The sequence below is a fragment of the Wasmannia auropunctata genome, unplaced genomic scaffold, assembly GCF_000956235.1.
Source record: "Wasmannia auropunctata unplaced genomic scaffold, wasmannia.A_1.0 LD336060.1, whole genome shotgun sequence".
NCBI classification, from domain to species: domain Eukaryota; kingdom Metazoa; phylum Arthropoda; class Insecta; order Hymenoptera; family Formicidae; genus Wasmannia; species Wasmannia auropunctata.
Genome location: NW_012026830.1, coordinates 638,534 through 663,904, shown reverse-complemented (window position 1 = coordinate 663,904; position 25,371 = coordinate 638,534). Strand labels below are relative to the sequence as shown.

Genomic DNA, 25,371 nt, shown 5'->3' with positions numbered 1-25,371 from the left:
TCGTGTATCTGCAAAACGAGAGATAAATTAGAGATAAGAAGAAACGGGAAATTGTTTGATCTAGATTTCTATGTTTCAAGGAATGTAACAAGAAATAATAAGTCTACGCGAGAAAATCTATGTTGTACGTACTTTATAGGATATACATTGTCAGATTCAGAATCAATGAATTATATAGTTATAATTGGAAACAAATTACAGAACAATTACGAAATATTTTTCCTTAAAATATCGTTATCTCCAGTTATATTATACTTTTACTTATATCTACATATATATATCCGATTGTGATACCGCGAGACTGAAGCTCGTAGATAAGATGATCGGCGAGTTGGAATAAATATGTATATAAAAGATACTTCCTGAAAAAAAAAAAATCTAAAGATAACTTATAAGCGAGAATGAAAAAAAAAATTAAAAATAAAAACATTCGTATTAATAACGCCGAAAGCACAAAAAAAAACAAGTGCAAAAAGCTAGGTTTCACTTGTCAATATCGGATACACCCTCGTTGATTTGTAAATAGTTTTATTAATAAATTATCTTTTCTTATTTTGTGTGATGAGGATTGCTCGAAATAAACAAACGTTATGATAAAAGTCCATTTTAACAACGGAACAGACAGACAGTACACAGATGTAATATATCTGGTAAATAGAAGGTGATAGACAAATTTTTTTTCCTTTTTTCCCCTTACTTAAATGGTCTATCCAAAATCGCAATTGACAAAAGTGTGTTACGTGTATTTGTGTGGCTGTGTGAATACGTGTATGTATGATTGTGTGTGTGTTTTACACGTGTTTCGCGGAGCGCGCGGAATGTGTTTTTTTTATCAGTTATTTATAATTTAAATTCTTAATTATATTTATAATTTAACGCTTAATAAACGCTTCCGCGCGAGCCGCAATTACAAATTGCAGATTGGAAATTTACAGATTTGGACCTGTACATGTTCACATATACTCATTGTACCTAATATAAATTTGCTTTTAGTCTTGGAAAAATTGGATAAGGCCATAACCAAACTGGCGACAAGGAGGCGCCAGGTCCTCTCGATACTACCATAATTATTTTTTTTATTCTTTTATTTCTTATAAAACCGATCCTCTCTCTCTTTCTCTCTCTCTCGCTCTCTCTCTCTCTTCGCAAATTCTCTCGCTCGCCACTATACTTCCATCCATTCTCACACGATTACGTAGTTAATTGGTTGTCCCTGTCCCAATCTACTCGTCACAATCTCACTATTAACTACATCGTCTGATCCATCCTGCGAGTCCCTTTTATCTTGCGCCTGTCTCGTCTCAAATGTGTCTTTTTCACATTTTCTTTTTTTTTCTCTTCTTGTTCTTGTCCCTAAATCTAATTTTGCGTTTCTGACTTTAGTTACAATTCAAAAGTGCGAAAGCGCAAGTGTAAATATTTTGTTTCTTAAAATCATACTCGTAATTTAATGTTAATCATAATATATTGATGAATCTCCATTACCTCTAAAACTTCGCACTTCATTATTCATCACGAAATGTATCAGCGCAATGGTAACTTCAGAGACAGAAATTAAAGGCTTTTAATCGTTCGACGCACACGATGTTGACTTTTTGTTTTCCTTAGTAATTCGTTCCAAAGATTGAGGCCTACTGCAGATTACATAATGTTATGTAACAGAAATCAATCACATTATCAATCAATCATAATTTATTCTTTATGCTTTGGCATATACAGGATGTCCTAGAGAGAATTACCGTATCTTCTTTCAATTAAAAATAATAAATGCTATTTCATTTTTCTTTTTCATCTTGATGGAAACTCATTCGTCACGGCTCTTCAATTTTTCAGTGTCAAATACCTGAAGTTATATGATATTAAAAAGAAACTTTTGCTTAAAACACTTTTTCATACTTTTCCGTTTCTTTTTCTCTTTTTTTTAAATTTTGTTCTGTTAAAAAAGTATTAGCCTCATATTTATAGAATATATATTCTGTACAATAGAATATATAAAAGAGAAGAAAATACGATAAATCCGTGATATGCCTTATATACATATATATATAAAAAAAAAGAAAAAATTCGAGTTATATAACTGTACAATTATCTTCGAAAGTGGGAACATATCGTAAATCGTAATAATCAAATTGATCTTCTTTTACGTTATATTAGAGCACAACATTTACCGCAATGCCCGAGAGTAAATAACAATAATCCTAACAGCCATGCGCCGGGCGGCCGATCGCCGTTGTACATAGAATATCTGGAACTTAAAGCTTACTAGAAAAAAGTCTAAGTTAGGATAACACCGGGTCCGCGCGTTTACGTGCAACGCTCGACAACGTCCGTCGATCGAGGTGTATCGGAGAATTTTCGTGTGTCCCACGTATATCTGAATATATAAACGGCCTAACTCTCGCTCTCTGCCTGTCATCGGAATCACGCGATTGAAAAACAATAATATAAATATTACGATATTTTCTATTCGCTATCCATCTCTCGTTGATATCGGACATCACCGTAGTGCAGAACGTTCCGCGCGGGAAACGCGCACACAATTCGCTATTTCATTCACAGCGACCGTCCTGTATCATATTTTTTTTTGTATTTTTTTGCTTTAACGTACTTCATCCCCCGTCCTCGTCGGATATATACGCTCACGTATACGAGTAACATATATTTCTCTCTCTTTATTTTCTGTCCCAAAAATCACAGAGGCATATAATGCACCTCGATGTATGGTGTAAACCTGTACAAAAGTTGTTCCTCATTTACTCTATACTTATTTCACGGTACAATAATAATGTATTTAAAATGTAACTTATGTAACCTTATTACTGATTAACGATGACCGCATTCCAGCGTGACCAGCCTTTGGCCGACTGGAGCTAACAGACAAGATGCTCCTTCAAGTGTAAAACTCCGCTACCTCCCGCAATCTATTTCCGTCTCTTTCGCACGCGCATACACACACACGCGCATTCTCTCTCTCCCTCTCGCGCTCTCACTCTCGCCCTCTTTCTTTCTTTCTTTCTCTCAAGCTTTCTCTCCTCGATCTTCCTTCCATTCTATGCAACACCACTAATACTCTCTAACTCTATATACTCTATATAAAATATCGTTAGTATAACTAAAACTGTGCTGTGTCCAGCTGGAATGCAGCCCTATTTTTATGCCATTATCCTTTCCAGTTTTCCTCACGCCTACCATTTGCATTCCAAATCTTCTATCGTACGATAAATCTTTTGTTGTTACACAGACAATTTCCCCGCCAAGTCAATGATTTACTGATAAATTCATATCACTAACTGTAGTCTGTCATTGGTCGGTCGATTAGTTTGATTCCCAGCTGTTCACTCGGCGTCGCAATTATTGTTATTATTTATATGAATTTTACACTCATTCAACAGTATCAGAGACAGCCCTCCATCTTAAGCGTTCAAGTTCTCTCCCACTTCGTCAATTTTTCTTTTCTTTCCTCGAACAGGAGACTCCTCTGCACAGAATATAATCGATTCAATTGTACCAAGAAATTAATTTACAATGCGATAAGCGAATAAATAATCCTGATAGCACACAATTGCGCAAGGTTTCTACAACGTCCCAGATAGACTGCAGTAATGTCAAAATGTCAGCTTAGATTAAATTTGTAACATAAAATGCACAAGGATTACAATTGTAACCTAAGCGGACATTTTGGCATTACTGCAACCTATCTGGGACGTTGCAGAAACCTTGAGTAATTTGTGCGCTGTCAGGGAAACAAATATACATTTCGTTAAAATAATTCTGATATTATACTATTTATGTCTTGTTTAAGTTATTACGAAATTTCAAAATTTTAGATAAAAATAGACTATAAAAATAATTTTTGAAAATCATACCTTCCTCTTCTTCTTGCTCATCATCCTCATTATCCTCGTCGTCATCTTCCTCTTCTTCCTCTCCCATATAATCCTCCTCATCGCTATCCTATACCCCGATATACATTTATTTTTAAACTATTTCATTAAATGTAATTAGATCATTTATGTGTCATATAAAACGACCTATAACACCTACACATTTTTACGATTATATTGTGAATAATAAAAGTCTAATGAGCGAAAGATCTTGATAAACGTTCCATCGAGCGTGCTTTCCACTAAACGCTAAATGCGTTTTAAGTTCAACTTTATTTAAACGTGAAGTGACCTAAACTCACCCCGAGTTTTTCCTTGTAGACAATATCTAATCCAGGATCGTCATCTAGGAAATCCTCGTCTTCTTCATCTGAAACTATATATCAATATGTATATTCATCACCATTATTCTTATGCACATTTATATAATTCTTTTTATCGTATAATGAACGTCTTAATAAAATTAACTTAATAAAACTTTTATTTACAATTATTACAATGATCAAGCTCTCAACCAACCTTCTTCGCTGTCGTCTTCGTTGCCGCCTCCTTCTCCATCTTCATTTCCATTGACCTCGTCATCCTCCCCGTCGCTGTCAACCTCGCAATCATCAGCGTCATATCTTGAAACAGATAAAACACAATCAGCTGCTTTGAGAAAATAAATAAAGTAACAAAGCAAACCCAGTGTATAATTTCGTACCCGTCGAGATATCGCAGACTGGGAATAAGATTGAAGACCTTCTCCCTGTAATTATCCATATTTGTCACTTCATTGTTGAACAGATCCAGACTCTTCAGGTTCTTGAACTCTTTCTGGAAAACGGAAGGGGATTTCGCATTTAGCAATTTTTTTTTATGAGGCGATAGGTAAACTTCAGCTTTCCGTAACAAGCGTTGAGAACTTACGAGAGGTTGTAACGTATCGAGATCTTTGATCTTGTTTCCGCTCAGATTCAGATGAGTCAGCTTGGGGCTCGAATCAAGCAGATTTAAACCGCCCGAAATCCGATTGTCGCTTAACTCCAGCTGCAACAATACAAAGACAGTTTCTAACTTACGACACACGAAAGGAAGTTTGTTCGGTAAAGATAATTATTATCATTTCGATTAAATCGTGCACATTAATATTTACATATTATATCTAGTAAGAACAATTTAATATTTTGCGTTAAACAGATAAATGCATACCTTTTTAAGACTGGACAACTTTGGGAAGCCTTTTAGACTGGTAAGACCCACGTTGATAAGACTTAATGACTCCAGGGCGCTGAATTCATTTGTCAGACCCACAATTTGCGTACTCCGGCAATTATCAAGAACAAGTTCTTTGATCTGTAACATGCATGCGAGTCATCTCATTATTTACGAGCCAACGAACGAAGAAAGTTATATAAATATCAGAAGCGCATATGCAATGTCAGCTAAAATTGCAGTGTGCTTAGAAGATTATTATGCTGCATGCGACTTTTAGATCAATATCAAGTCCGAAAATAAAAACGCGCGTGCAGGGTATGCCAAATATTACCGTGTTCCCTCTAAAAACTATAACTAGACTGAAAGCTAAGACCGAAAATAATAGTAATCGTATATATATTATTTCAGAGACATTGCGATATTTCTGAACTGCCAGATGTGACCGCGTTTCGGAGCGAGCGTCGATCATCGATTTCGTGAAATCGTATTTCGTATACCGATATCGCATTCGGGTTCGCGCCGCCGCGACCACGGGAATCGTGCGCGTTTCCACGCTCGCGGGAGGACGCGGACGGACACGGCCGTGGCGGGCGGCGGCGGCGGCGGCGCGGCGGTGGGCGCTCGCGGTCGAAAAAGTCGTCCTCCGCTAAAATTCAAACGAGCGATAAGCTTTCGCGGGAGATGGGCTATTTTATTGATCGGAGAAAGAGAAAGGCCAGAGGGTGAGAGAGCGGGACCGGATAGGAGGACGGAGAGGGCGCGGGGCGGCCGGGACGGGTGAGGGTGAGAGATGAAGAGCGGCGAGGAGGTGAGGGTGAGAGGGCAGGGGAAGGGAGGGGAGTAGAGAAACGGAGCGGCGTGACGGTAAGCGGAGTGCATGCCGCGTCTTGTTTAGCGGCGTCGGAAAAGCCGGCGAGCGACGAGCGAGCGGACTGCGGCACGCGACGCCGAGAGTACGAGAGAGGTAGGGTTGGATTGGAAGAGAAAGAGGGGAGGGGGTGGAGAGGGGTGGTCATCATCGATACACCGGATGCCTCGATGCCGGAAGTATCGATGCCACCATATCACATTATTGCATCCATGATGTAATGAGGCAAGGTGTTACATCGCCCCGCTGGCGCGGCAAGCCGTTCCTATCGGCGCAATGGATCGAGAGTCTTATCTTTTGAATTTTAAAAGAATACACAACCGCCGCGGGCGTTACTGGCGCCGTCGGATTAGACTCGCCGGGGGTAGATTTTTGATTGGTTGCTCCATAGAACTTACATACATGGAAGGGGACTGCCCATAAGTTGAACAGAGAGATCCACGTCCGATATATCTCTCCTTCTTGCGATGTTGATTTTCGCAATTACGCATGCGCGGCCTGCGTGTGCACCTTTTTGTTTGGCCCAAAAGTGAGGTAGCGGGAACGACGCGCATGCGCATTTTCAAAAATCAACTGAGTGAGAGAGAGGAGTATAGTTTTCTTTCTCACTTCCATTTGACACTATTCGGTTCCCATTCCCCTTCCATGTACTGTAAGTTCTATGGGTTGCTCACACATCGATCTGCTGTAATGCTAACCGCCATTACGCGCGATGTTTACACCTCGTCTTTTTACATCGCGATTGCGCCGATGTTCTCTCGCGAGGAGCAACGTTGAACTCGAAGACATCCTAGTCACTTGAGATATCCCGACTGCACATTCGGTATACATTTACTTCTCTAACGATACGTTGATATGTGTCATGGATACGTCGCGCTTTTTGCATTGATCAACGATAAATCCGTAGACTGACTCACGTGGAATAAATAGAAACGTAGAAAATAGAAACTGTGCAGTATTTTTATTTACGCTGAGAAAAAAATAGTTGTTGATACAACTAAACGCGTTTTATTGACAGTTCTTTTTGAGTCTAATTATACGTGTTTTTGAGTTAAATCGAAAGTTAGATCGACAACATTAAACATATTTTTATAAATTAACAAGTGCTTTGTTAAATTAACAAATAGTTTGACAGCCCGTGACTGTCGCGTATAGTTGAATCAAGAAATATTTTTTGACTTTACTTTTTTCTTATCTAGTGTATACATTATTATATATATTTAGGCTAAGTAATTCAAAAAATGATTAGCTTTTATCTTGTATATCTCTATTATATTATCAATTAGAAACAGATAAAATTTATCTTTATCAAGTAAATAACATATATATAAAGCATCTATACTTTTTCTTAAAAATATTCATTTATATAAATTTTGTTTTCTTTGGGGATAATAGATTGCGTAATCTTTTTCAGCTAAACTGTGCGCCTTATGTGCAAGTTCCTTCACGAAATCAGAATTGAATTTCACGAATAAGCGTACGACGCACTTCTTCGCACATTGGAATTCCCTGATTTATAGTTTTCGGTTGAATTACACGCAACTTTTTCATCCCGTACTCCTCCGCCTAGATACCTTGCGTTATACCCCGTGCGACCAATCGGCCGACAGGGTTGGCTATATGTTGCACCCCGTGTTGCACCGATCGCGGTGGTAACGTCACGAGGTGTCATAGGAGCGGATCAATGACAGTCGCGGATTAAGGGGAACCGGGAAAGACGCGTCACGTTGCGTCGCTACGGATTCGCCGACGTTTCGAAACGTGAAATCGCCGCGTAGTTGATAATCACGCGATTACGCAACTATGTATAATTTGATTATCATCGCGAAAGAACGGTATTTTTGTCTCTACGCCCCCGAAACGTCGCCGCGACGGAGATCAGCTGTTGATTGTCGGCTGGCGTTGGACTTCCTTAAAACTTTTCATCTCGCTTCTGTCAAATTTCACAAATATCTATCTATTTCATTTTAAATATAAGTAGTTCAGCCACAAAAAGTCCTTGCGGACTAGACCCTTCTGATCCTTCATTTCGTTTCATTCGAAATTCGTGCAATGTGACATATCGAAATTTAAACGCAGAGCATTCCTCGACCGCACAAGAATCGACCGGAATGTTTCCAATTTTGAAAATATCGCAACCATGTGCGCTTCCCGAGCGCACGGCACGGCACTGTTGCGTACAAGATGCATTGCAAATGCAACACGGGTGGTCATAGCAGAGTGGGTGAAGTTTCAGAGTCGTAAATATGTAAGAGCTCCTCGCGATTGTAACTAGCAACGTAAACTCGACATCTGTTTAACTTATGCATTTTGGGAACGATGATGTATAACAGTAAAGAAATATTAAGATAAGATTGCCTTCGTTCTTGCATTTTAAAATAGCTACGTAGAACTTTCCATGTGCGGTTCGTCTAAGCGTGGAATATGCAGATACAGGAGTTAAAACCTTAACGCATGAATTTAGATATTTTCGAAACGCATGTGCTTTGTGATATGCGCATAAATTTACGCGTTAGAATATTAATGATTCTGTGTATATCCCTTATGCAGATGAAATTATTAAATTTTTGCAAAAAGTTTCGAGCGAAGCGTTCGGTAGAGAAATATATTTTCCAATTTTGAAGAAATAGATTTACAAATTTGTGTCGCGCGTTGAAGCCGCTCTCCTGAGCCGCCACACCCTAGTTACGGCTCTGCGAACGCCTACGCGGGGAGGGAGAGAATGAGAGAGAGAGAGAGAGAGAGAGAGAAAGAGAGAGAGAGAGAGACGTGGATGGACGCGGCGATGCACCTGAAGAAAGTCGGGCGATGCCGGCTGACATCGGCTGAGCAGGCAGCTCGATTCGGCTTGGCGATGTGACGTTACGTTACGTTACGTTACGTCGCGCTGCGCCGCGCCGCCACGGCGAAAAAATTCGCTCGCCGTGACCGCGCGCGTGCCACTCCGGCCGCTCCGGCGGCCGAATCAGCCGGCAAAGTGGACTCGTCCAAGATGGCGGGCGCGGTGATTGGCGGCGCGTCACGACATGCTGTGCGCACGGCGGCGGCATAATTCGTGTTCACGCGTGTGCGCACGCGCGCGCGCCCGCGCACATACGCACGCACGTCGCAACGCGTGGGAAGGTAACGAGGTGCGACGCGCGATCGACGACGAGTTGACGTCGCGATGCCGGGGAGAAGGTCCCCGCGGCTGTTGGCAGCCGGAGTAGCCGGACGCGTCGTCCGGCGCCACGCCGCGCGATGCAATGGCGACGTCCAGGTTGCCGCGTGCACGCGCCTCGCTCATGGCGAGCGGCCCGTGCGCGCGCGCGCGCGCCTCTCTCTCTCTCTCTTTCTCTCTCCGCCGTTTTCATTTACATAACGCGGCCGCTGCCAGCCGAGGCGTGTGCGCGCGCGCAACGCGCTTTTTCGCGCGATCAAGATCGGTGGCGACGCCTCGATGCTGAAAAATACATTAATCGAGTAAACATATGTCGCGTTAATTCTTCAAACGTATATCACATAACGATCTCTATAATCGTGACGTATCGCGCGGAAGAGAGAGACGGAGACAAAGAGAAAGAGAGAACGCGATCTGTGGAAAGTCCAAGAAGGTGGTTCTGTTCAGCGACAGAATTACTTGGGTCGTGCTATTTGTTTGAATTTTATCAGCCTCCATGCCTCTTGATGTCGAACGAAAGAACAAGACTTTTTTTTTTTAAGGACTAGAAACTTTCTCCGCGAATTACGCCATCGCCGATCGTCACCGCGCCAACGAATGTCCTATGCACTTTAACACGCATCGATGACAAAATGTCAATAGGTATTAAGTCGCGGTGACGCTAGCGTTCGATATTTTCGGATTGATCAAAAGTACGAAGCACCGTTAGTAGGTTTCGATATGTCGTGGACCACTGGTATTAAGAATGTTGCAAGTCTCTAGTCGGGATGTACGTTTTGATGCTCGCACAGGCAACACCTCGTCCTCGGCCTTTTTGTATCGATCGATGTCGCAAATTGCAAAAATCCCCAAAGGGAACGATCATTATCACTGTGCACAGTACCATACATTTGCATTATTATAGCCGGGAAGGACGTATTTCGAAAAGAAGGCTCTTGTAAGAGACGCGCTGTAAAAGATTACATTTTGTACATGTAGAATGTACGTGTAAAATTATAGAAAATAAAAAATATATATATCAGAAAAGAGGAAAACCTTCGAAAATATGTAATAGAATAATAGAACAAAGTTTAAATTAATTTGAAATAATTCAATATAATTGTAATTTTTAGTTCCATTAAAAATACCAATTAACAAAATATCTACATTTAATCTAAAAGAAAGGAATTATTTTAATATCATCTGTGCATTTAATAAAAATTCTTGCGTTCTTAAATTTAGCATAAACATGGTTCAGAATTGTTAGAAGTTCCATTTTTTTCGAAATATATATGACATTGTAAGGTTCGCGAAAATTTCTAAGGAAGCAATAATTACAAATTATGATCGACATAAAGAGGCATCGGAGAAAATAATGGTGCAAGTCCGATTCACAGTTTACTTGAAAAAGATGCGCGGAACATTTAAATCACTCTTGATTTTCTTGCAAATCGATTCGACCTGCAGTAGTTAGTTAGCGACAAATACTCCGAAATTTTAAGTCATCTCGACATTTCAATAGACGCGTATATCGCGCGTATTTTCTATTGCAAAATTCGGGGACCAATTGTTATCGGTTCTTCGCATACAGAGGTCGCGTTTAATTAATGGACGCAGTCGTAACCATTAATGGGGAATTTGACGCGTTTCGTCCGCACGGTGGAAATCCGCGGAAAATCCATTATCGAAGTATTTCACTGATTAACTCTAATCACATTTATGGCACCGCACATCGGCGCCCTGTCTCTCAATTACATTTTGTTACCGTTAACACTCCGTGTACACGAATAAGCGCGACGGGATATTCAAACGATTGACTCCATTTTACAAATTTGTTCTAAAAATATACCATATTCCGTGGACTGACTTAATTTAATTAATCTACCTCCGTGACGTCACAACGATTTTCGTTTCGCGCATTTTGAATCGCGGACGTATACGTGCGTGCGTGTGTATGTACATGTGTATCGCCAGTGCGGGTTACGTAATTCGGCGTGCCGATCTAAAGCAGAGATTGATTTCCGAGCATCAAGAAGAAATAAGTGATACAATTAAACTCGGGCGACAGCGATTTTTCACACAATAGAGCGAAGTGAGTCATTCTGCCAGGCATTCCGCGATTGGTATTCGTTCGAGTGCATAATTTAGCACTTACGCAAGTATTATCGACAATTTTACGTCTGGTGCTCTCGTAGGAAATTCCATAACACATTTTTCTTTCTCCGTATAGGAGAGAAAGATATCGAAAGACGTTTACGCGTTCATTTCAAAATATGCTCGTCGTCACGAGCGAGAAATTAGACTCGAATCAATCCCGAATTTGGGTGTCAACCCGTTCGCATATATGTGTGCACCAAGTACATAGGTGTTGGTAAACGTCGAAAGGACTTTATACAGAGCTACAAATATATATATATATATATATATATATATATATATATATTATATGTGCACACACACGACGTATTTATCTGAAATTATAATTTTGTTCGAGGTATGTACATATATTCTGCGCAGTTCGCGTAACAAATCGTCGATATGGTTTATCGTTGGAAATTAAATCGCGCGAATGCGCGAGTACGCCGCGGGTTCATTAATGCGAAAGCAAAGTCGCGCCGGCGAGGGAAACGAATCCATCTTCATTTATATTACAGCCAACGCTATCATCCGAAAGGAGGCGGAGAGAATCAAGCTCTCGATCAATCGTCCGCGGGTAAAGTCGGAGCCGCGCGCGGCAACGGCGACGTTGGCGAGAATCCACCATTAATCACACGGGCGAAGCGGCCCGGTGTGTCGCGCGCGCGTCGGAGACGCGCGTGTACCTCTTCCCGCTTTCCACGCCACCGGAAAAATGGTAACTCCTCGAAGAGTTTCCGTGTGCCGTACGCGCGCGCGCGCGCGCGCGTGGTATGTATGCGTGCGTGCGCACGAATGGTAACGAAACGCGAAGCGAAATCTCTCGCCGCGTCGCAGCGATAAGAGAGCGGGCAGACGGCCGTGTGCACACACACATTATATATATATATATTTATATATAATATATATATATGATACAACGCGCGCGAAGATCGTGAGGAGTAACGGGTTGCGCATGTAGCTGCAACGTGAGCGCGGTCTCACCATGGTACCAGCTTATTTCGGCAGAGCAATCTCGCGCGCGCGTGTCTCGCGAGAAATTTGGACGCGGCGCGACGCGACGCGACGCCGATCATCGCCGCGCGAGATCACTTCCGCGGGCGAGGAGGCGGCCGATTGGCGGTCGCGCGCTGGTCGGACTCGACACGCCGCCGAGAGCAACAAAGCGAAATGAAGCGTAGTCGTGGACGGAGCACGCAGGCAAATTAGGTGGGAAGGAAGGAAGGAAGGGAAGACGGGAGAAGAAATGGAGCAGTCCGTGGGACACGGTTAGAAACTTGCACGCGGAACGCGAGCCACGTTTCTTTTTTTATTCGCGAGAGAGATTGAGAGAGAAAGAGAGAGAGAGATAGAACGAACGAATGGAAGCATCGAGAGAGTGAGAGGGACCTCGGCGCGATGCGCCATGCCCGTTGCCCGTTCGCGGCCATGCATCGTTCAGTGCGTGCATATGCCGTCCCCCGGTCGCCGACAGGGACCGACGACGGGACGGCCACGCGGTCGTCGGGACGAAATTCACTTGGAACGCGAACGAGAAAGAGCGAGAGAAAGAGAGGGACAGACGGAAGTGCGGCCAGAACGGCGTGCCACATTAGCGTGTGCATGGTTGTTGTGTCGCCGCCGCTTGAAGCGTCGAGGCAACACAGCGCGGCGATTCGGTCTTCTATTTTTTTCTCTCTCCGTCTCTCTCTCTCTCTCTCTCTCTCTCTTCTTCGCGGATACGATAAACGCCGCTGTTTAATGCGATCGTGCGGTTCGTAAAATCACAAGGCTTTTATGAACGGTTAATGACGAGGCGAGGACGGGGAGGGACGCATTAAAATCATCATCACGACACCACGGGTACGCGGTAAACGCACGTTGGTCCACCGCGCCGCGTAATAAAGAGGCGCGTGCGAAAACGCGGAGTATCCCGCACATCGAACAGGGACACACACACACACACATATACGACGCGTACGCGGGCGCGCGCGCGCGCGCGGGAGGGAGGGTGAGGAAAGTACGGTGAAGATAAAGATTGGAGGCAGGCGGTGGAGCAGCGCGGTTAAAGAAAAAAAAATCTGAGGGTTGCCTTACGTCGCCGGGCTTTCTTCCCCGCTTCTCGAGCTCTATCCGCTTCTCCATGGCCGGCAGTCGGTCCCCGATCCGCTCGTCTTCGTCGCTTCGCTCCGTACCGCGTACGTATCGGCCGTCCGTTCCTCTTCCTCCTCCGCCTCCTCTCGCTGCGTCGCAACACCAGCTACGTGTGTGCCAGCAACCTTGCTCTCTCTCACTCTCTCGGGGCTGCGAATATAATATGACGGACGAACACAGCCGAACCAGCACGGTCGGTCAACCGGGCAGTGCGCGGACTGTGGCTGAGCGAATGCCTGTCCTCCCGATGTCGGCGGCTGCAGTGCGTTGCGTGCCCGCTCTTGACGTGCGTGCGCGTCGCGCGTTTCCCCGGTGGCGTTGCTTAGAAAGACGCACAGGAGCGAGAGAAACCCACCTTCCGACACCCGCGGTTCGATTCCGGTCCGCAAGCCCTTACGCGCCGCGTCTCTACGTGTCTCTACGCTCGCCGACTCGCCGGACTTGTGTGGCGGTGTCCTCTCCTCTCCTCTCCTCTCTCTCTCTTCTCCGCTTCTCCGTTCCCCCTCCGTCGCCCGCCAGCCCCCCTTCCCCTCTGCCCCCCTCCCGCTGCTCCACACGCAACACAACACAAGCCGCACCGGAGGCGGGAAACGAGACACATGTCTGGCACTACTTTCGAAGCGGCCAATCCGGGCGTTCGGCGCAGACCACCGTGCGCCACCTGTCGGCCGTCGCGTCAAACCGTCGGCGAAGCGCGCCACACTTCGGCGCATTCAAACATGGCCGCTACGTAGCGTGTGTAGCGTCGCGCTGACCACGAGAGATATACAGGGTGTCTCAGAATAGGTGTATGACCGCTCATGGGTAGATAGAATGGACTAAACTGAATCGAAAAGTCCTCTACCATTTTGCAAAATTCGCAATATTTAATGAGATATTAATTTTTTAATATCGCCGAATGAGCGAGTATCTGTTCGTCGAGTCCGGCCCACCGCCAATACTAGCGCGCGATCGTCCATGAGCCATTCGAACGCACAGCCATTTTCGCTGTAAACAATTCCCCGCTCTTCCCCGCTCACCGCGTCTCGCGCTAGGCAACCGCGCTCGATGGACGGTCGCGCGCTAGTATTGGCGGTGGGCCGGACTCGCCGAACGAATACTCGCTCATTCGGCGATATTCAAAAATTAATATCTCGTTAAATATTGCGAATTTTGCAAAATGGTACAGGACTTTTCGATTCAGTTTAGTCCATTCTATCTACCCATGAGCGGTCATACACCTATTCTGAGACACCCTGTATATATAATTTGCGATTTCGAGATTTCCCACAAATACCTGACAACCCATCTCTTAATGAAAATCTACAAGAATCGCTATTACTAGGCCAATTAACGGAAGATTTACGGCTGTCTTTATGGCCGTTTCTAAAAATGAATGTTAAATAATTGATAAAAATATATTGTCAATATTATTATATTTTTTCTGGAATACTCCAAGATTTGCAATTGACGTGGACATTGACTTGATGTGTTATTGACAGTCACCTATTTGCTTTCCCTTTTCTACTTTCATTAAGAAAAACGTAGACAATTATATGCGTGATTGCTGCCCAGAATTACAAATCTTGTGCACAGCATCAGCTGTTATAATTTAATTATACAATATTCGTATATTAATATGTTGTGAAAAGTATGCAGCATGGTTGCATCTCCTAGATAAATCGCCTGAGTATTTTTACGATCAGAACCTCGAGGCGAATCTAATTTCGAATTTCATATTCAAATCCCACGTAGGTATAATATTCGAGTGCATTGTCGACGAAGCGATCGGAGTTCTAAAATTACCGGCAACGAATGCGATCGTGTGGTTGGATTTAAAATTAGAAGTTAACTTGAAATTATAGAAACTTAAAATTAGAGTCACAAAATTAGAATAATTTTATTGTTCGTTATATACGCAAGTTAACTGCCTGTCTCTCATTTCAATTCTAAATTTAGTTCGTCTAATAAGGATTTTACTGCAAATATCACGCAATGAAAATTTCCTTTCATGGATTTGTGTCAAGAAAAATAATGTAAGAGCCATGAAAGATATACTGACGCAGGCAACTCGAATTCTCTCAAATTTCTATCAATATATGCATATATATTGAATTAGAGGCCGCAATCGCTTATCGCGTTTTACATCGCGCGTCGTTTCCAGGTAAAAGCATCCACGAGCGAAACCGATATCCCGTCTCTCGATGTGCTCGAGACGCAAGCTCCGCGTGACTTCCCCGTGTGCGGACGCGCGGCGGCACGTCGGAAATTTTCGTCGGCCTCAATCGTCGCGGGAGCCCCGAGATGAGAAGGAGCGAGAAGGAGGCGGGGGAGAAACGCGTGAAGATTGTCTCGCTCTTTCGATCGCGCGACGTTCGTTCGCGACTTCGAGGCCGCTTTATTTTTCGCCTTCGCGAGCCGAGCTCGTCGCGTCGCGCGCGCCGATCGAGCCTCCTCTCCGGGAGGACGATTCCGGCGTGATACGCGCGGCCGCCACGTTCGTGCGCGATCCGCCGTTCTGTGGGTGTCGGACACCCGGCGGAAAGGTTGAGATCAATATGCGCTCATTGATTGCACACCGTGTGGCTGCGCTGTCGCGTCCTCCTTCTCGCCGGCGCTGATGCCGCGCGCGACACACGACGTTCCCCGGCTCGTGTTTGACATTGAAACTCCGCGTCCCCGCGGCCGGCGGTTCTATCGTCGCCTAGACGTCGGTTAGAAATATCGGTCTTTTAACGGTTCCCGAGAACCGTACGTGGCGATTGTCTCGCAATCCAATTTTACGAATTCGCGGTTGCTGCGATCGCTGTGAAGGCTGATATGCATGAAATTGTCGCGAGCGTGAGATACAGCCTTGATTGATAAAAAAAAAAAATAATAATCCGTTATGCGTGTCCCGCTTAGATAAATACGACAATCGACTTGTTTTTTTTTTTTCGTGGCCGAATATCTCGTTATCCTTCTTCCTCCTCCTTTTTTCTCCTTTCTGCTTGCATCACTTCTAGTGCAGAAAGTGCAATTCCACACTAAACAAATCTGATAACAATATCTCGGCTTGTCAAGATTTACTTTTATAGCTAAACTTTTTCCTCGCGCATTCGTCTTTCTCTTTTTCCTCCTCTCGAATCATATGTCCATTTTCATCTCAAACGCAGACTGCAGTGTAGCGCAAGTAATACGAGGGACAAATTTTATGTTATGTTTTTAGATTTAAATAATTTCACAGTGAAATTATTTGTGCAACACAGTGCAGAGAGCAGGTGCTCCGGACTCGACCGCGAGGTCCCGATAACAGCGATAATAGAGTGATATCGTTCCGCGAGCCGAGCTTGCGCCTTTGTCGCAATGTGGAAAATTGTATCGTTTACAGGCGATCTCGAACGTGCGGCTAGGAAAAAAACAAAATGCAAAATTCTCGGCAAAACGAAGGAGTTCACCAGGTTCTTATTGCAGCGAGCTCTCAGCGAGGCGCGCATGCATTGTTCGCGAAACGATCTCGGCGATCTTAAGTGAGAACCAGATTCTAATCGAATTTCCTTCCAATCGACTTTTGCTCCTCGCGGATTCCGAGAGCAAGCTCGCCACTGACACGTATACGTACATATATATATATATATATATATATATATATATATATATAAAATATATCAGTGAAACTCGCGTGGCTCGTTAACCAAAATCTCCCCCCGTTAACGAGCTCGATTATTATGCGGTCGTTATACGTGCTCGAATAGTTTAGTACATGTTGATTCTGGGGAGATGTTATTTATACACGCCGCGAACGAGAGAAACTTAATTCCGCGCGATACATACGCACGACTCAGGTGTGCGCGGAGCAAAAATGCGATTTGTCGATCGTCTATAATTGCTTAATTTTACGTTTTTTTTTTCAATTACACGTACGCATCGATCGAGTTCTGTACACAGAAGCATAATTGCATGTTGCAACGCAATTACAAATACGTCCTTCGGCGTTATTCGCGAGAGATAATTGAAAATTGAATAAAATGTCATACCTTGATATTTTTATTTTTACGCGAACTATATTTTCTCCCTTTTTTTTTTCTTCCAATATCAGTGCGACACGCGTATTCGCGCTGAACGCGCGGATCAAGAAGTTTCCGTGTATCAGCTGTTCATTCATGAAGCCAATTTTCCCTCGCATGCATGTATGTATGTATGTACTATACGTATCAGTGTCCGGCCGTACGACGATTGACCTGAGAAATAAGCAAATATGTGCACGCTAATGGAGATCGCTGCCTAGTCGCGCATGGATTACACGCGTGTCGTCGTATTTGTGCGACCAATCAAATTACGCAGCTATAAATAGAAGCTTGCCGTGTTACTTTCTTCAATCTCTGTCTTTCCTCCGGCGCGCGGCTTTACCACGCTTACTCACGTTCACCTCCCTCGTTCAGCCCTAATACCTTATTTATTTTTACGCTATTGCTGTAAGAATGGCTTAACACGCATTTTAATAGACGCCAGTAGGTGCTTATATACGCATGAATCATTTAGAATTTTTCGCACGTCCTACACTTATCCCGTTGAATCTCAAGTAATGAAAAGAAAACGCTCGATATCTCATTTTGGGAATTAATACCACTAGAAATATATTAATATTTAAGTCTCTCTTTTTTTTAGATCCTTTTTTTTTGTAAATAAATGATTCAGTTTTAGAGATAAGACGACACTTACAACGCTATAAAAATTGTAAATTCTGTCGAAAACATTTATTGTGGAAAAATATATATATATATTTATATGAATATATAATATGTATGCGTGTGTGTGTGTGTGCGTGTATGTGAATATATGCGCGAGCACGCACGTGTGTATGTGTGTATATAGTATTAATATATATGTACAGCCATCTATATAATTAAATATATATATATAGTTATATTTTAAATACTATTGATTGTTATTACGACGAACAATCCTTTTATATTGAGCAGCGACTATTTAATCCTAAGAATACTGTAGCTAATGTACAAAAACCAGATAGAGATGCACGATTCTAACGTTACGACAGCTAATGAATTTGCGTTGAAAGAGTACATCGTTAAAAACGCACAATTTTGCAATGCAATCTTTGAAACACACAACTTTTTGTCTCCGTTTATATAGCACACATCCTTATATCGAGTTAGTTGCACCATACATTACCTATTCTAAATTAAAAGATGCCTTTAAAAAAAAAAAAGACAAAAAAACCCATAAAAGAAATATACTTTGTTGATGTTGAACGACAAAATAAATTATTATCATCACAACATTTGCTATGCTCTGTACACAAATTGCTTTCTATTTACCTTTTTAAATTTATGTAAGTATGTTAATACGCTAACATGACTCATGCACGAAGTCTCATTAAAAAAATGTTATTGCTGTTATACTCTTTTAAGGTACAAAGTCTTAAAATTATTCTATAGAGCTACTTCCGCACACAAATGTGTATAATTAAAAAACAAAAATTTATAAAAATAGATTATCTTTACTTCTTCTTACATATTTCATTTCGCATTGCTTAAAATAAATTCTCAACGTTTCCGTCAAGCATAAATAATCATATGTGATATTCACTCTTATGTAATCAAGTGTGATTGAATCATGTGTGCGTAATGAGAGATATATTACATTGAGTTTGATTAAAAATAATTGTGCTAAATTGATAAAAATTATCACGCGTACAATTTGTTCTTGCAACTGCTACGGATATACAAAATGAGAATGGATGGTATCCTCTTAAACTGTTGAAGATATTTAACAGGAATATTATCACTTCTATTTCTCTCTATCTAATTGCAAATTTAATAGTATTTAAAGTTAAATTACAATTAAATTAACGTTATCAAAAATATGAAATTACCTGCAGTATATACGAATGGCTTCAGAGAAATACAATTATTTACGTGGTATAATATATGCATCTATGTGATTGTAAGAGTTTGTGCAAAATCGTACATAAAAATATTACTATTTACATTTAAATTAAGACTACCTATCATTGTACAAGTTGCGAGATATTCAAACATTACGAGTGGACTCTAAATATGGCGAGGGAAATAAATAATATTAAATCTTATTCTTGCACCGGCTTGAAGCTTAAAAAATAGGAGAATCTGATGACGGTATTTTGTGTTTTGCCTGTCAACGATGTTTCAACAACGGATTCAAAAGAGTACCATATGGCACACTTCGATTAAGACAGAATAAGATTTATATTGCAAATAAATTTTAACCCACGTTATTACTTGCCATCTGCGAGGTCGGTCCGTTCTCCGGCAGGCTCGTAATCGAATCCGACAGGAATCGCTTACGACTTTTTACGCACTGCGACGGCGCTGTTCGTATCTCTATGTGGCATACGGTGTTCGGATTCTCGTCGTTGTTATTGCCATTGTTTTGCTTCTTCGACGCCGGCACCACGGCGTCGGACGGCGTGCAGTACTTTCGCTTGAGACAGTTACCTGCGTCTTGCTTTATCGGCGCGACCGACGAGCGCGTCTTGCGCGGCTGATAATCCGGCGTCGCCTGCATCTTCTCCAGAGCGGTCCGCAGGGGCAGCAGGCCGACGGCGAAGGGGATCTCGGTGTTGGACGGATAAGCGAGCAGATCCATCCCGTCGTCCCAATAATCCAACGTGTCGGACATGTCGCCCCACAGGGCGCGACTTATGCACTTGCACACGTTGGATCGCGCGTTGGAGTGATGGGCGGCGGGCTGGTCCGCCGTTGTCGCTAATCTCTCCGTGTTTTCGGCCTTAAATCTACTGTTCGTCCTCGGCTTCGACTCCTCTCTCTCCTTGCTACTGCCGGTAACTGTACACGCGGACTTGTTGCTCTTTCGTACTATCAATTTCGAGTTAGTCTTCTTGCTGGAGCTCTTCTTGCTGGGGTGCACCGCGCCCGCGATCGCGCTGTGATCCGGCACCTTACGGTCCTCCCTCGCCCGGCGCTTCGCTTTCGCGCACGATTCCGTTCTGTTCGGGGAGTTACCCTTCTTGAACGGTTTCTCGGCAGTTCCCGCGGTACTTCCCGAAGGGAGGCCGCCGTTGCTCGCGGCCTCGTCGCTCTCCTGTTGACTCAGTCGCGTGCTACGTCTCAGAACCGGTTTCGCGCAGTCCGTGCCGTTCGTCGGGGGATTCAGTCGCTCCTTGGCGGCGTCTCGTTCGGCGCTTACTTCCCTACATCCGATCACCGTATGCTGATCGCTTATAGTACCACCTACTATCGACTGTATGCTTTCCGTGCTCAAGCTTAAGATATATTCGGCGCTTTCCATATCTAGAGAGGTCAATAGAGTGACTGGTACATTGTTAGCGGACGGCTCGTCTAATAAATCTATGGAATCCGTAGAGTGCGGCGGAGTTGGCACTAAATTGCATTGCGTATGTACAAGCTTATTGCGAACCTCGTCGGTGGACCTACGTCGTTTCGGCGTGTAGACCTTGACGCATTTCCCTACCGTGCTAGGAACATCTGTGCTACTCCCGGAACAGTGCTTCAAGTCGTTCTCGACTTGTGGAAGGCAAGACTGCGACAGCGTAGAGGTGGTTTGATCGCTCTCGTTTACGTCGCAGGAAAAATCACAGCATTGCTCGTACAAGATGGGTTTCAAATCGAGACTATGACTGTACACTTCGTCGTCTCTATTGCTGTTCGCGCACCCGGCTTGTACTTCGTTCACCGTACCCACGTGCGTAGGTACGGTACTGGTAGTACGATCGCTTTGTATACTTGTATTTACATCAGACGTCGAGAACACCGGTGTGGCCACCACTCTCTTGCTGGCATCGATAGCGTGCGACTCCTCGTACAAGGTATGTTCAAATTCTAATGCTAAATCTTGCTCGGTGGCTTCATCCATACTTACGTGCGTAAGTACGGCATCGGTAGTACGATCGCTTTGCACACTTGTATTTACATCAGACGTCGAGAATACCGGTGTTACCGCCACTTTCTTGTCGGCATCGATAGCGCTCGACTCCTCGTACAAAGTGCGTTCAAATTCTAATCCTAAATCGTGCTCGTTGGCTTCAACCATACCCACATGCGTAAGTACGGTATCGGTAGTACGAGCGCTTTGTACACTTGTATTTACATCAGACGTCGAGAATATCGGTGTAACCACTTTCTTGCTGGCATCGATAGCGTGCGATTCCTCGTACAAAATGCGGTCAAATTCCAGTGCTAAATCGCGCTCGGTGGCTTCGACCATATCATTCTCCGAAGATTGATTCTTACTTGAGCTTATATCGTTATTATTGCTATTTACACAGACCGTTGTATTCTCGTCCATGCTCAGTTTGTCACATCTAACACAGATGTAATCATCCTCCGTGAGCGAATTGTTTGCAACTTTTAAACTACTATCTCCTTTCTGCTGCTTTAGGCAATTTTCAAAATCGTCCAAAATTTTCTTGGAATCAATAGTATCGATCACAGATACCAATTCTTTAACCTGGAAAAAAATAACAAAGAACATAAATTAATTATACATATTAAAATAATTGCAAAGAATATTCCTTCATTGATTTAAATAACGAAATTGATGATTGTATATACCTTAAAAATTTGTGCCGCAGTATGCAAGGATGATAAATGCTGATGAGATATCGTAGTTTCGCCGCAATACATGAATTCGACCATGGCCTTCAAAATTTCAAAGTCCAAGTCTTTTAAAAGTATAATTGGCTCTTGTCCCAAATCTTGTTGCAGTATTTCCTATAGTGCAAAACAGAATGGTCCATCATTAAAAAAAATATATCGAAATGACAAAATAATTGAGAGTTAAAGAATAGAGAGACGTAGAATGTCTATGTAGAACGTCCATACAGAATGTCTAAGACTTTCGAATGTTCGTTTATTTGCTTAAGTACGCCTTTAAAATTTCTTTTTCAAACTCTGTCGGATGTTATTTTGTGCAACAATGATTCATTAAGATTGCATACAGAAAGAATAGTGAAATCATGCAGAGGCAAGATATTTACATATACCTTGTAGAGTAATGAGTACATTTCTTTTTAATAGAAAACGGAAACGCCTGAGTGTACATACTTTACTATCCTTAGATCATATAAATTAGTTATTTAATACCTTTCTAAGTTCTTCGAAAGTTGTGAAAAGTATGCCCCCTCAAACTTGGTTTCTTCAAATGTTTGTTAAGAACTACTGAAATTCCGATATACAAGGCTTTCTTTAGTTTACATGAGTTTTTATATTATCCCTGTAAAATTGTTCTACCATAAGTACACTATAATTCCCAATTTTGAAGTAAATGTAATAAAAATACCTTTCTTTCCTATCATTGTTTATATCAATAATTAAAAAATCCAAAGTCTTTTCTCTACAAATGTAAAATGATGTTTGGTAGACATTCTAGTGAAATGTGGGTTAGTAAAACAAATCATCTCTTTCGCTATGAACTAGCCCAATATTGACAGATCTTGAAATAATGTATACATTTGTAAATACATGTATATACTTAAATAATCCTACATTTGTTAACTATCGTCTCTTTACTACATAATACTGGTACATATAGAGCCTATCTTTGTTTTTTTTAAATAATACACAAATCTTGTTTATCACGCTAAAGGAATAAACACGATCATAAAGCTATGATTCCAAATTACTTTACTTCAATTGTTGTTCAACAAATAATTAAATGTCCTTTTTAATCTCAATAATTCTATATGTATAATATAAAATAATTTGGAAAGAATAAGACATTTTTAAAAATTTATTCAACATAATTTTAGTAACACTGCACAATCATCAGTAGACCTGAAAGGAAAAGAGATGCACAACCAAACATTAATCAACATCAACAATTGAATAAATTTAAAATAATTTTCTCTGTAATAAATATAAAAAAATCAATTAATGTTATCATACTTATAAAACAGAAATTCTTTATCTCAATATTTTTGAATTATCTTTGTAAAATTAGATATATTACTTTTGTTAATATAATCTCTCATTGTTATTTCATAAAATATTTGGAAGAATTGAAGAAAAGAATATTTTGTTGTTTTTGAATTAGATAACGTTTGATAGGGTATTTAGAAAATAGCTAAACATGACCTCGGATCAGTTTGTAAAACACAGTTTGTAAACACTTTTGCAATCATCCAAATCCCAAAATCTATAATTTAAAGTTTTGAATAAACAACGGAACAATTATTTCTCCAAATAAATTATAAATTATTTAATGATATGCACAATATTTAAAGTATTCACGCAAACACACATTAAGAAAAAAACATTTATCACTTCGATAAATGCAGTGTATATAAAAAATACACATTAATATTGTAAAAACAGGCACTAAGATTTAAGCCTACAAATAATTAAAACGTATCAACAGAACATACATACATGATATGATTAGCAAGTATCGAACGGATAAGGAATATGTATTTTTCAACATTTGTATATATACCTCAAAGTATATACTATTCGAAGCTAAAACCAGCTTGTGAACACGTAGCTTTTGTTCATCGCAGATCAATGTGACATCAACTAGAGCCTGGCGTGCCAACAGACCACTGAATCTTTCCGTAATATATCCCGCGTGGCCAGCCCACTGCAGGACACAATCCTTTGGTATCTCAACCATGGCTACTGCAAAAGAAAAAATTAATAAGATTAACATCAAACATCCAGTATATCCAGATCAATATATCGGTCGTGCAATAAAAATTGATATTAAATCTCCTATAAAGAGTATTGAAAATTCTAAAGTTTCGCCTCGTCAGGCAGAATTCTTTCTCGTTTGGAACAATATGTGATTGAAAAATTTGTCAATGCCACACCTAAGGTAAAATATTGATACAAATTCAAATATATACGTATCGAATCAAATGAAAACTTTGGCGGAGCTGGAGCCTATTATGTAACAAAATGAGGACAATGGGACAAGATTGTTTCTGGATAAATACAGGCGTGAAACAAAACGATACACACGAGGGAGCCAAGTCCGGCTATCTTTCTACCAGTCACTTCGCAGAGTCTGCCGAGGCTCGTCGAGGATGTCGAAGAGTTCGTGCAAAAACGAAATAGGTAAATTCATCAGGCAAAACTTTCCCTCTGTGTATTCGCATCTACAACACACGTCGTATCTGGAACACACGCTCTTCGATCAAATATGCGTGTGCTCGAGAGTTAAAACTGTAATTTTTCTCAGCGACGATATCTCTCTCTCTCTCTCTCTCTCGCTCTCAATGGAAACAACAAAAAAATCTCGGCGAGATCTCTCGAGGCTCCCCGCAGCAGAGCCACGCGAGAAGAGAGAGAGTGATCTCTCTCCGTTGGACGGAGTGACAATGGAAAGTCGTAGAAGGTACCTTCACCTTCCCCCGCTCGCGCCGCGCGGAAGATCGCGGACGTCGGGGATGGGGGATCCGTCGCGAGCTCCGTCGATCCTTCGAGGGCGACCCTCGCGCGCGCGCTACTCACCGGTACGTACGTGATCGTCGTCGACGTGCGCATCTGCGATCGGGCAACGGCGGCGTCCTTCCCGCGGTCGGGCATAGATCGTAGAGATGAGACGCGTTCGTCGTAACGTCGTTGATGCGGACGCATGCGATCGCAGGTCGGCAGTCGCCGGCAGCAGTGGTGTCGCGCGTTCGCACGTCGTGCCCCGTCGTGGCTCATGAAACGCCGGCGAGATCGTAGGTCAGCGAAACCGACGGCCTTACACGACATTGGCCTCGCGGATTTGACTTGCAACCCCCGACGATCGCGTCTGCCAAGAGCACAGTATAAATAAGAGCGTATAGATGGGCAGTGATTCGCTCGCGCGCAGGAGCCAGCCGGATGGGAATGATGGGATGGGAGAGGCGCATGCGCGAATTGTCGATAGTGCAGGATGATCGGCTGTCGATCGATATCTCTAGATAAAAATCGATTTACCTCTTTTCTTCAGTTATAATTGCGTTTAAATCTATATTTTCCATTTCGCATGATATTCGACATACCGAAGGAAAATTATTGCTTCTGCCATTTTACTTTCTAAAGAAATTA

General features: G+C 42.4%; 2 protein-coding genes across 10 annotated transcripts; both read right to left on the bottom strand.

Annotated features, from left to right (window-relative positions):
- Positions 1 to 118: 118 nt before the first annotated feature.
- Positions 119 to 13,821, bottom strand: LOC105450514 (acidic leucine-rich nuclear phosphoprotein 32 family member A). Its single transcript, XM_011690383.1, has 8 exons — positions 13,301 to 13,821; positions 5,076 to 5,219; positions 4,794 to 4,913; positions 4,588 to 4,700; positions 4,404 to 4,507; positions 4,187 to 4,260; positions 3,867 to 3,954; positions 119 to 3,478 (listed from the first exon to the last, which is right to left on the bottom strand). Exons 1-8 carry the CDS (start codon positions 13,346 to 13,348, stop codon positions 3,414 to 3,416), a joined length of 756 nt encoding a protein of 251 aa, XP_011688685.1. The 5' UTR covers positions 13,349 to 13,821; the 3' UTR covers positions 119 to 3,413.
- A 4,995-nt stretch (positions 13,822 to 18,816) lies between these two features.
- On the bottom strand, positions 18,817 to 25,130 carry LOC105450513. Of its 9 annotated transcripts, XM_011690376.1 has the most exons (5): positions 24,693 to 24,708; positions 24,313 to 24,449; positions 23,789 to 23,970; positions 21,910 to 22,068; positions 18,817 to 21,805 (listed from the first exon to the last, which is right to left on the bottom strand). In XM_011690376.1, exons 3-5 carry the CDS (start codon positions 23,963 to 23,965, stop codon positions 19,580 to 19,582), a joined length of 2,562 nt encoding a protein of 853 aa, XP_011688678.1. In that variant the 5' UTR covers positions 23,966 to 23,970; positions 24,313 to 24,449; positions 24,693 to 24,708; the 3' UTR covers positions 18,817 to 19,579. The 9 variants fall into 9 exon arrangements, with proteins under 9 accessions (XP_011688678.1, XP_011688675.1, XP_011688679.1 ...); XM_011690373.1 differs by lacking the exons at positions 24,313 to 24,449; positions 24,693 to 24,708 and adding an exon at positions 24,805 to 25,130; XM_011690377.1 differs by lacking the exons at positions 24,313 to 24,449; positions 24,693 to 24,708 and adding an exon at positions 24,815 to 25,130.
- Positions 25,131 to 25,371: the final 241 nt, after the last annotated feature.

Coding starts and splice junctions, on each gene's coding strand:
- LOC105450513 (XM_011690373.1), bottom strand. CDS start 23,965: ATGGTTGAGATACCAAAGGATTGTGTCCTGCAGTGGGCTGGCCACGCG. Junction 22,069..23,788: donor CGAATAGTATATACTTTGAG/GTATATATACAA, acceptor TTTGCACTATAG/GAAATACTGCAACAAGATTT. Junction 21,806..21,909: donor CTGCGGCACAAATTTTTAAG/GTATATACAATC, acceptor ATTTTTTTCCAG/GTTAAAGAATTGGTATCTGT.
- LOC105450514 (XM_011690383.1), bottom strand. CDS start 13,348: ATGGAGAAGCGGATAGAGCTCGAGAAGCGGGGAAGAAAGCCCGGCGAC. Junction 4,261..4,403: donor CGAAGACGACAGCGAAGAAG/GTTGGTTGAGAG, acceptor ATTGATATATAG/TTTCAGATGAAGAAGACGAG. Junction 3,955..4,186: donor TCTACAAGGAAAAACTCGGG/GTGAGTTTAGGT, acceptor ATCGGGGTATAG/GATAGCGATGAGGAGGATTA.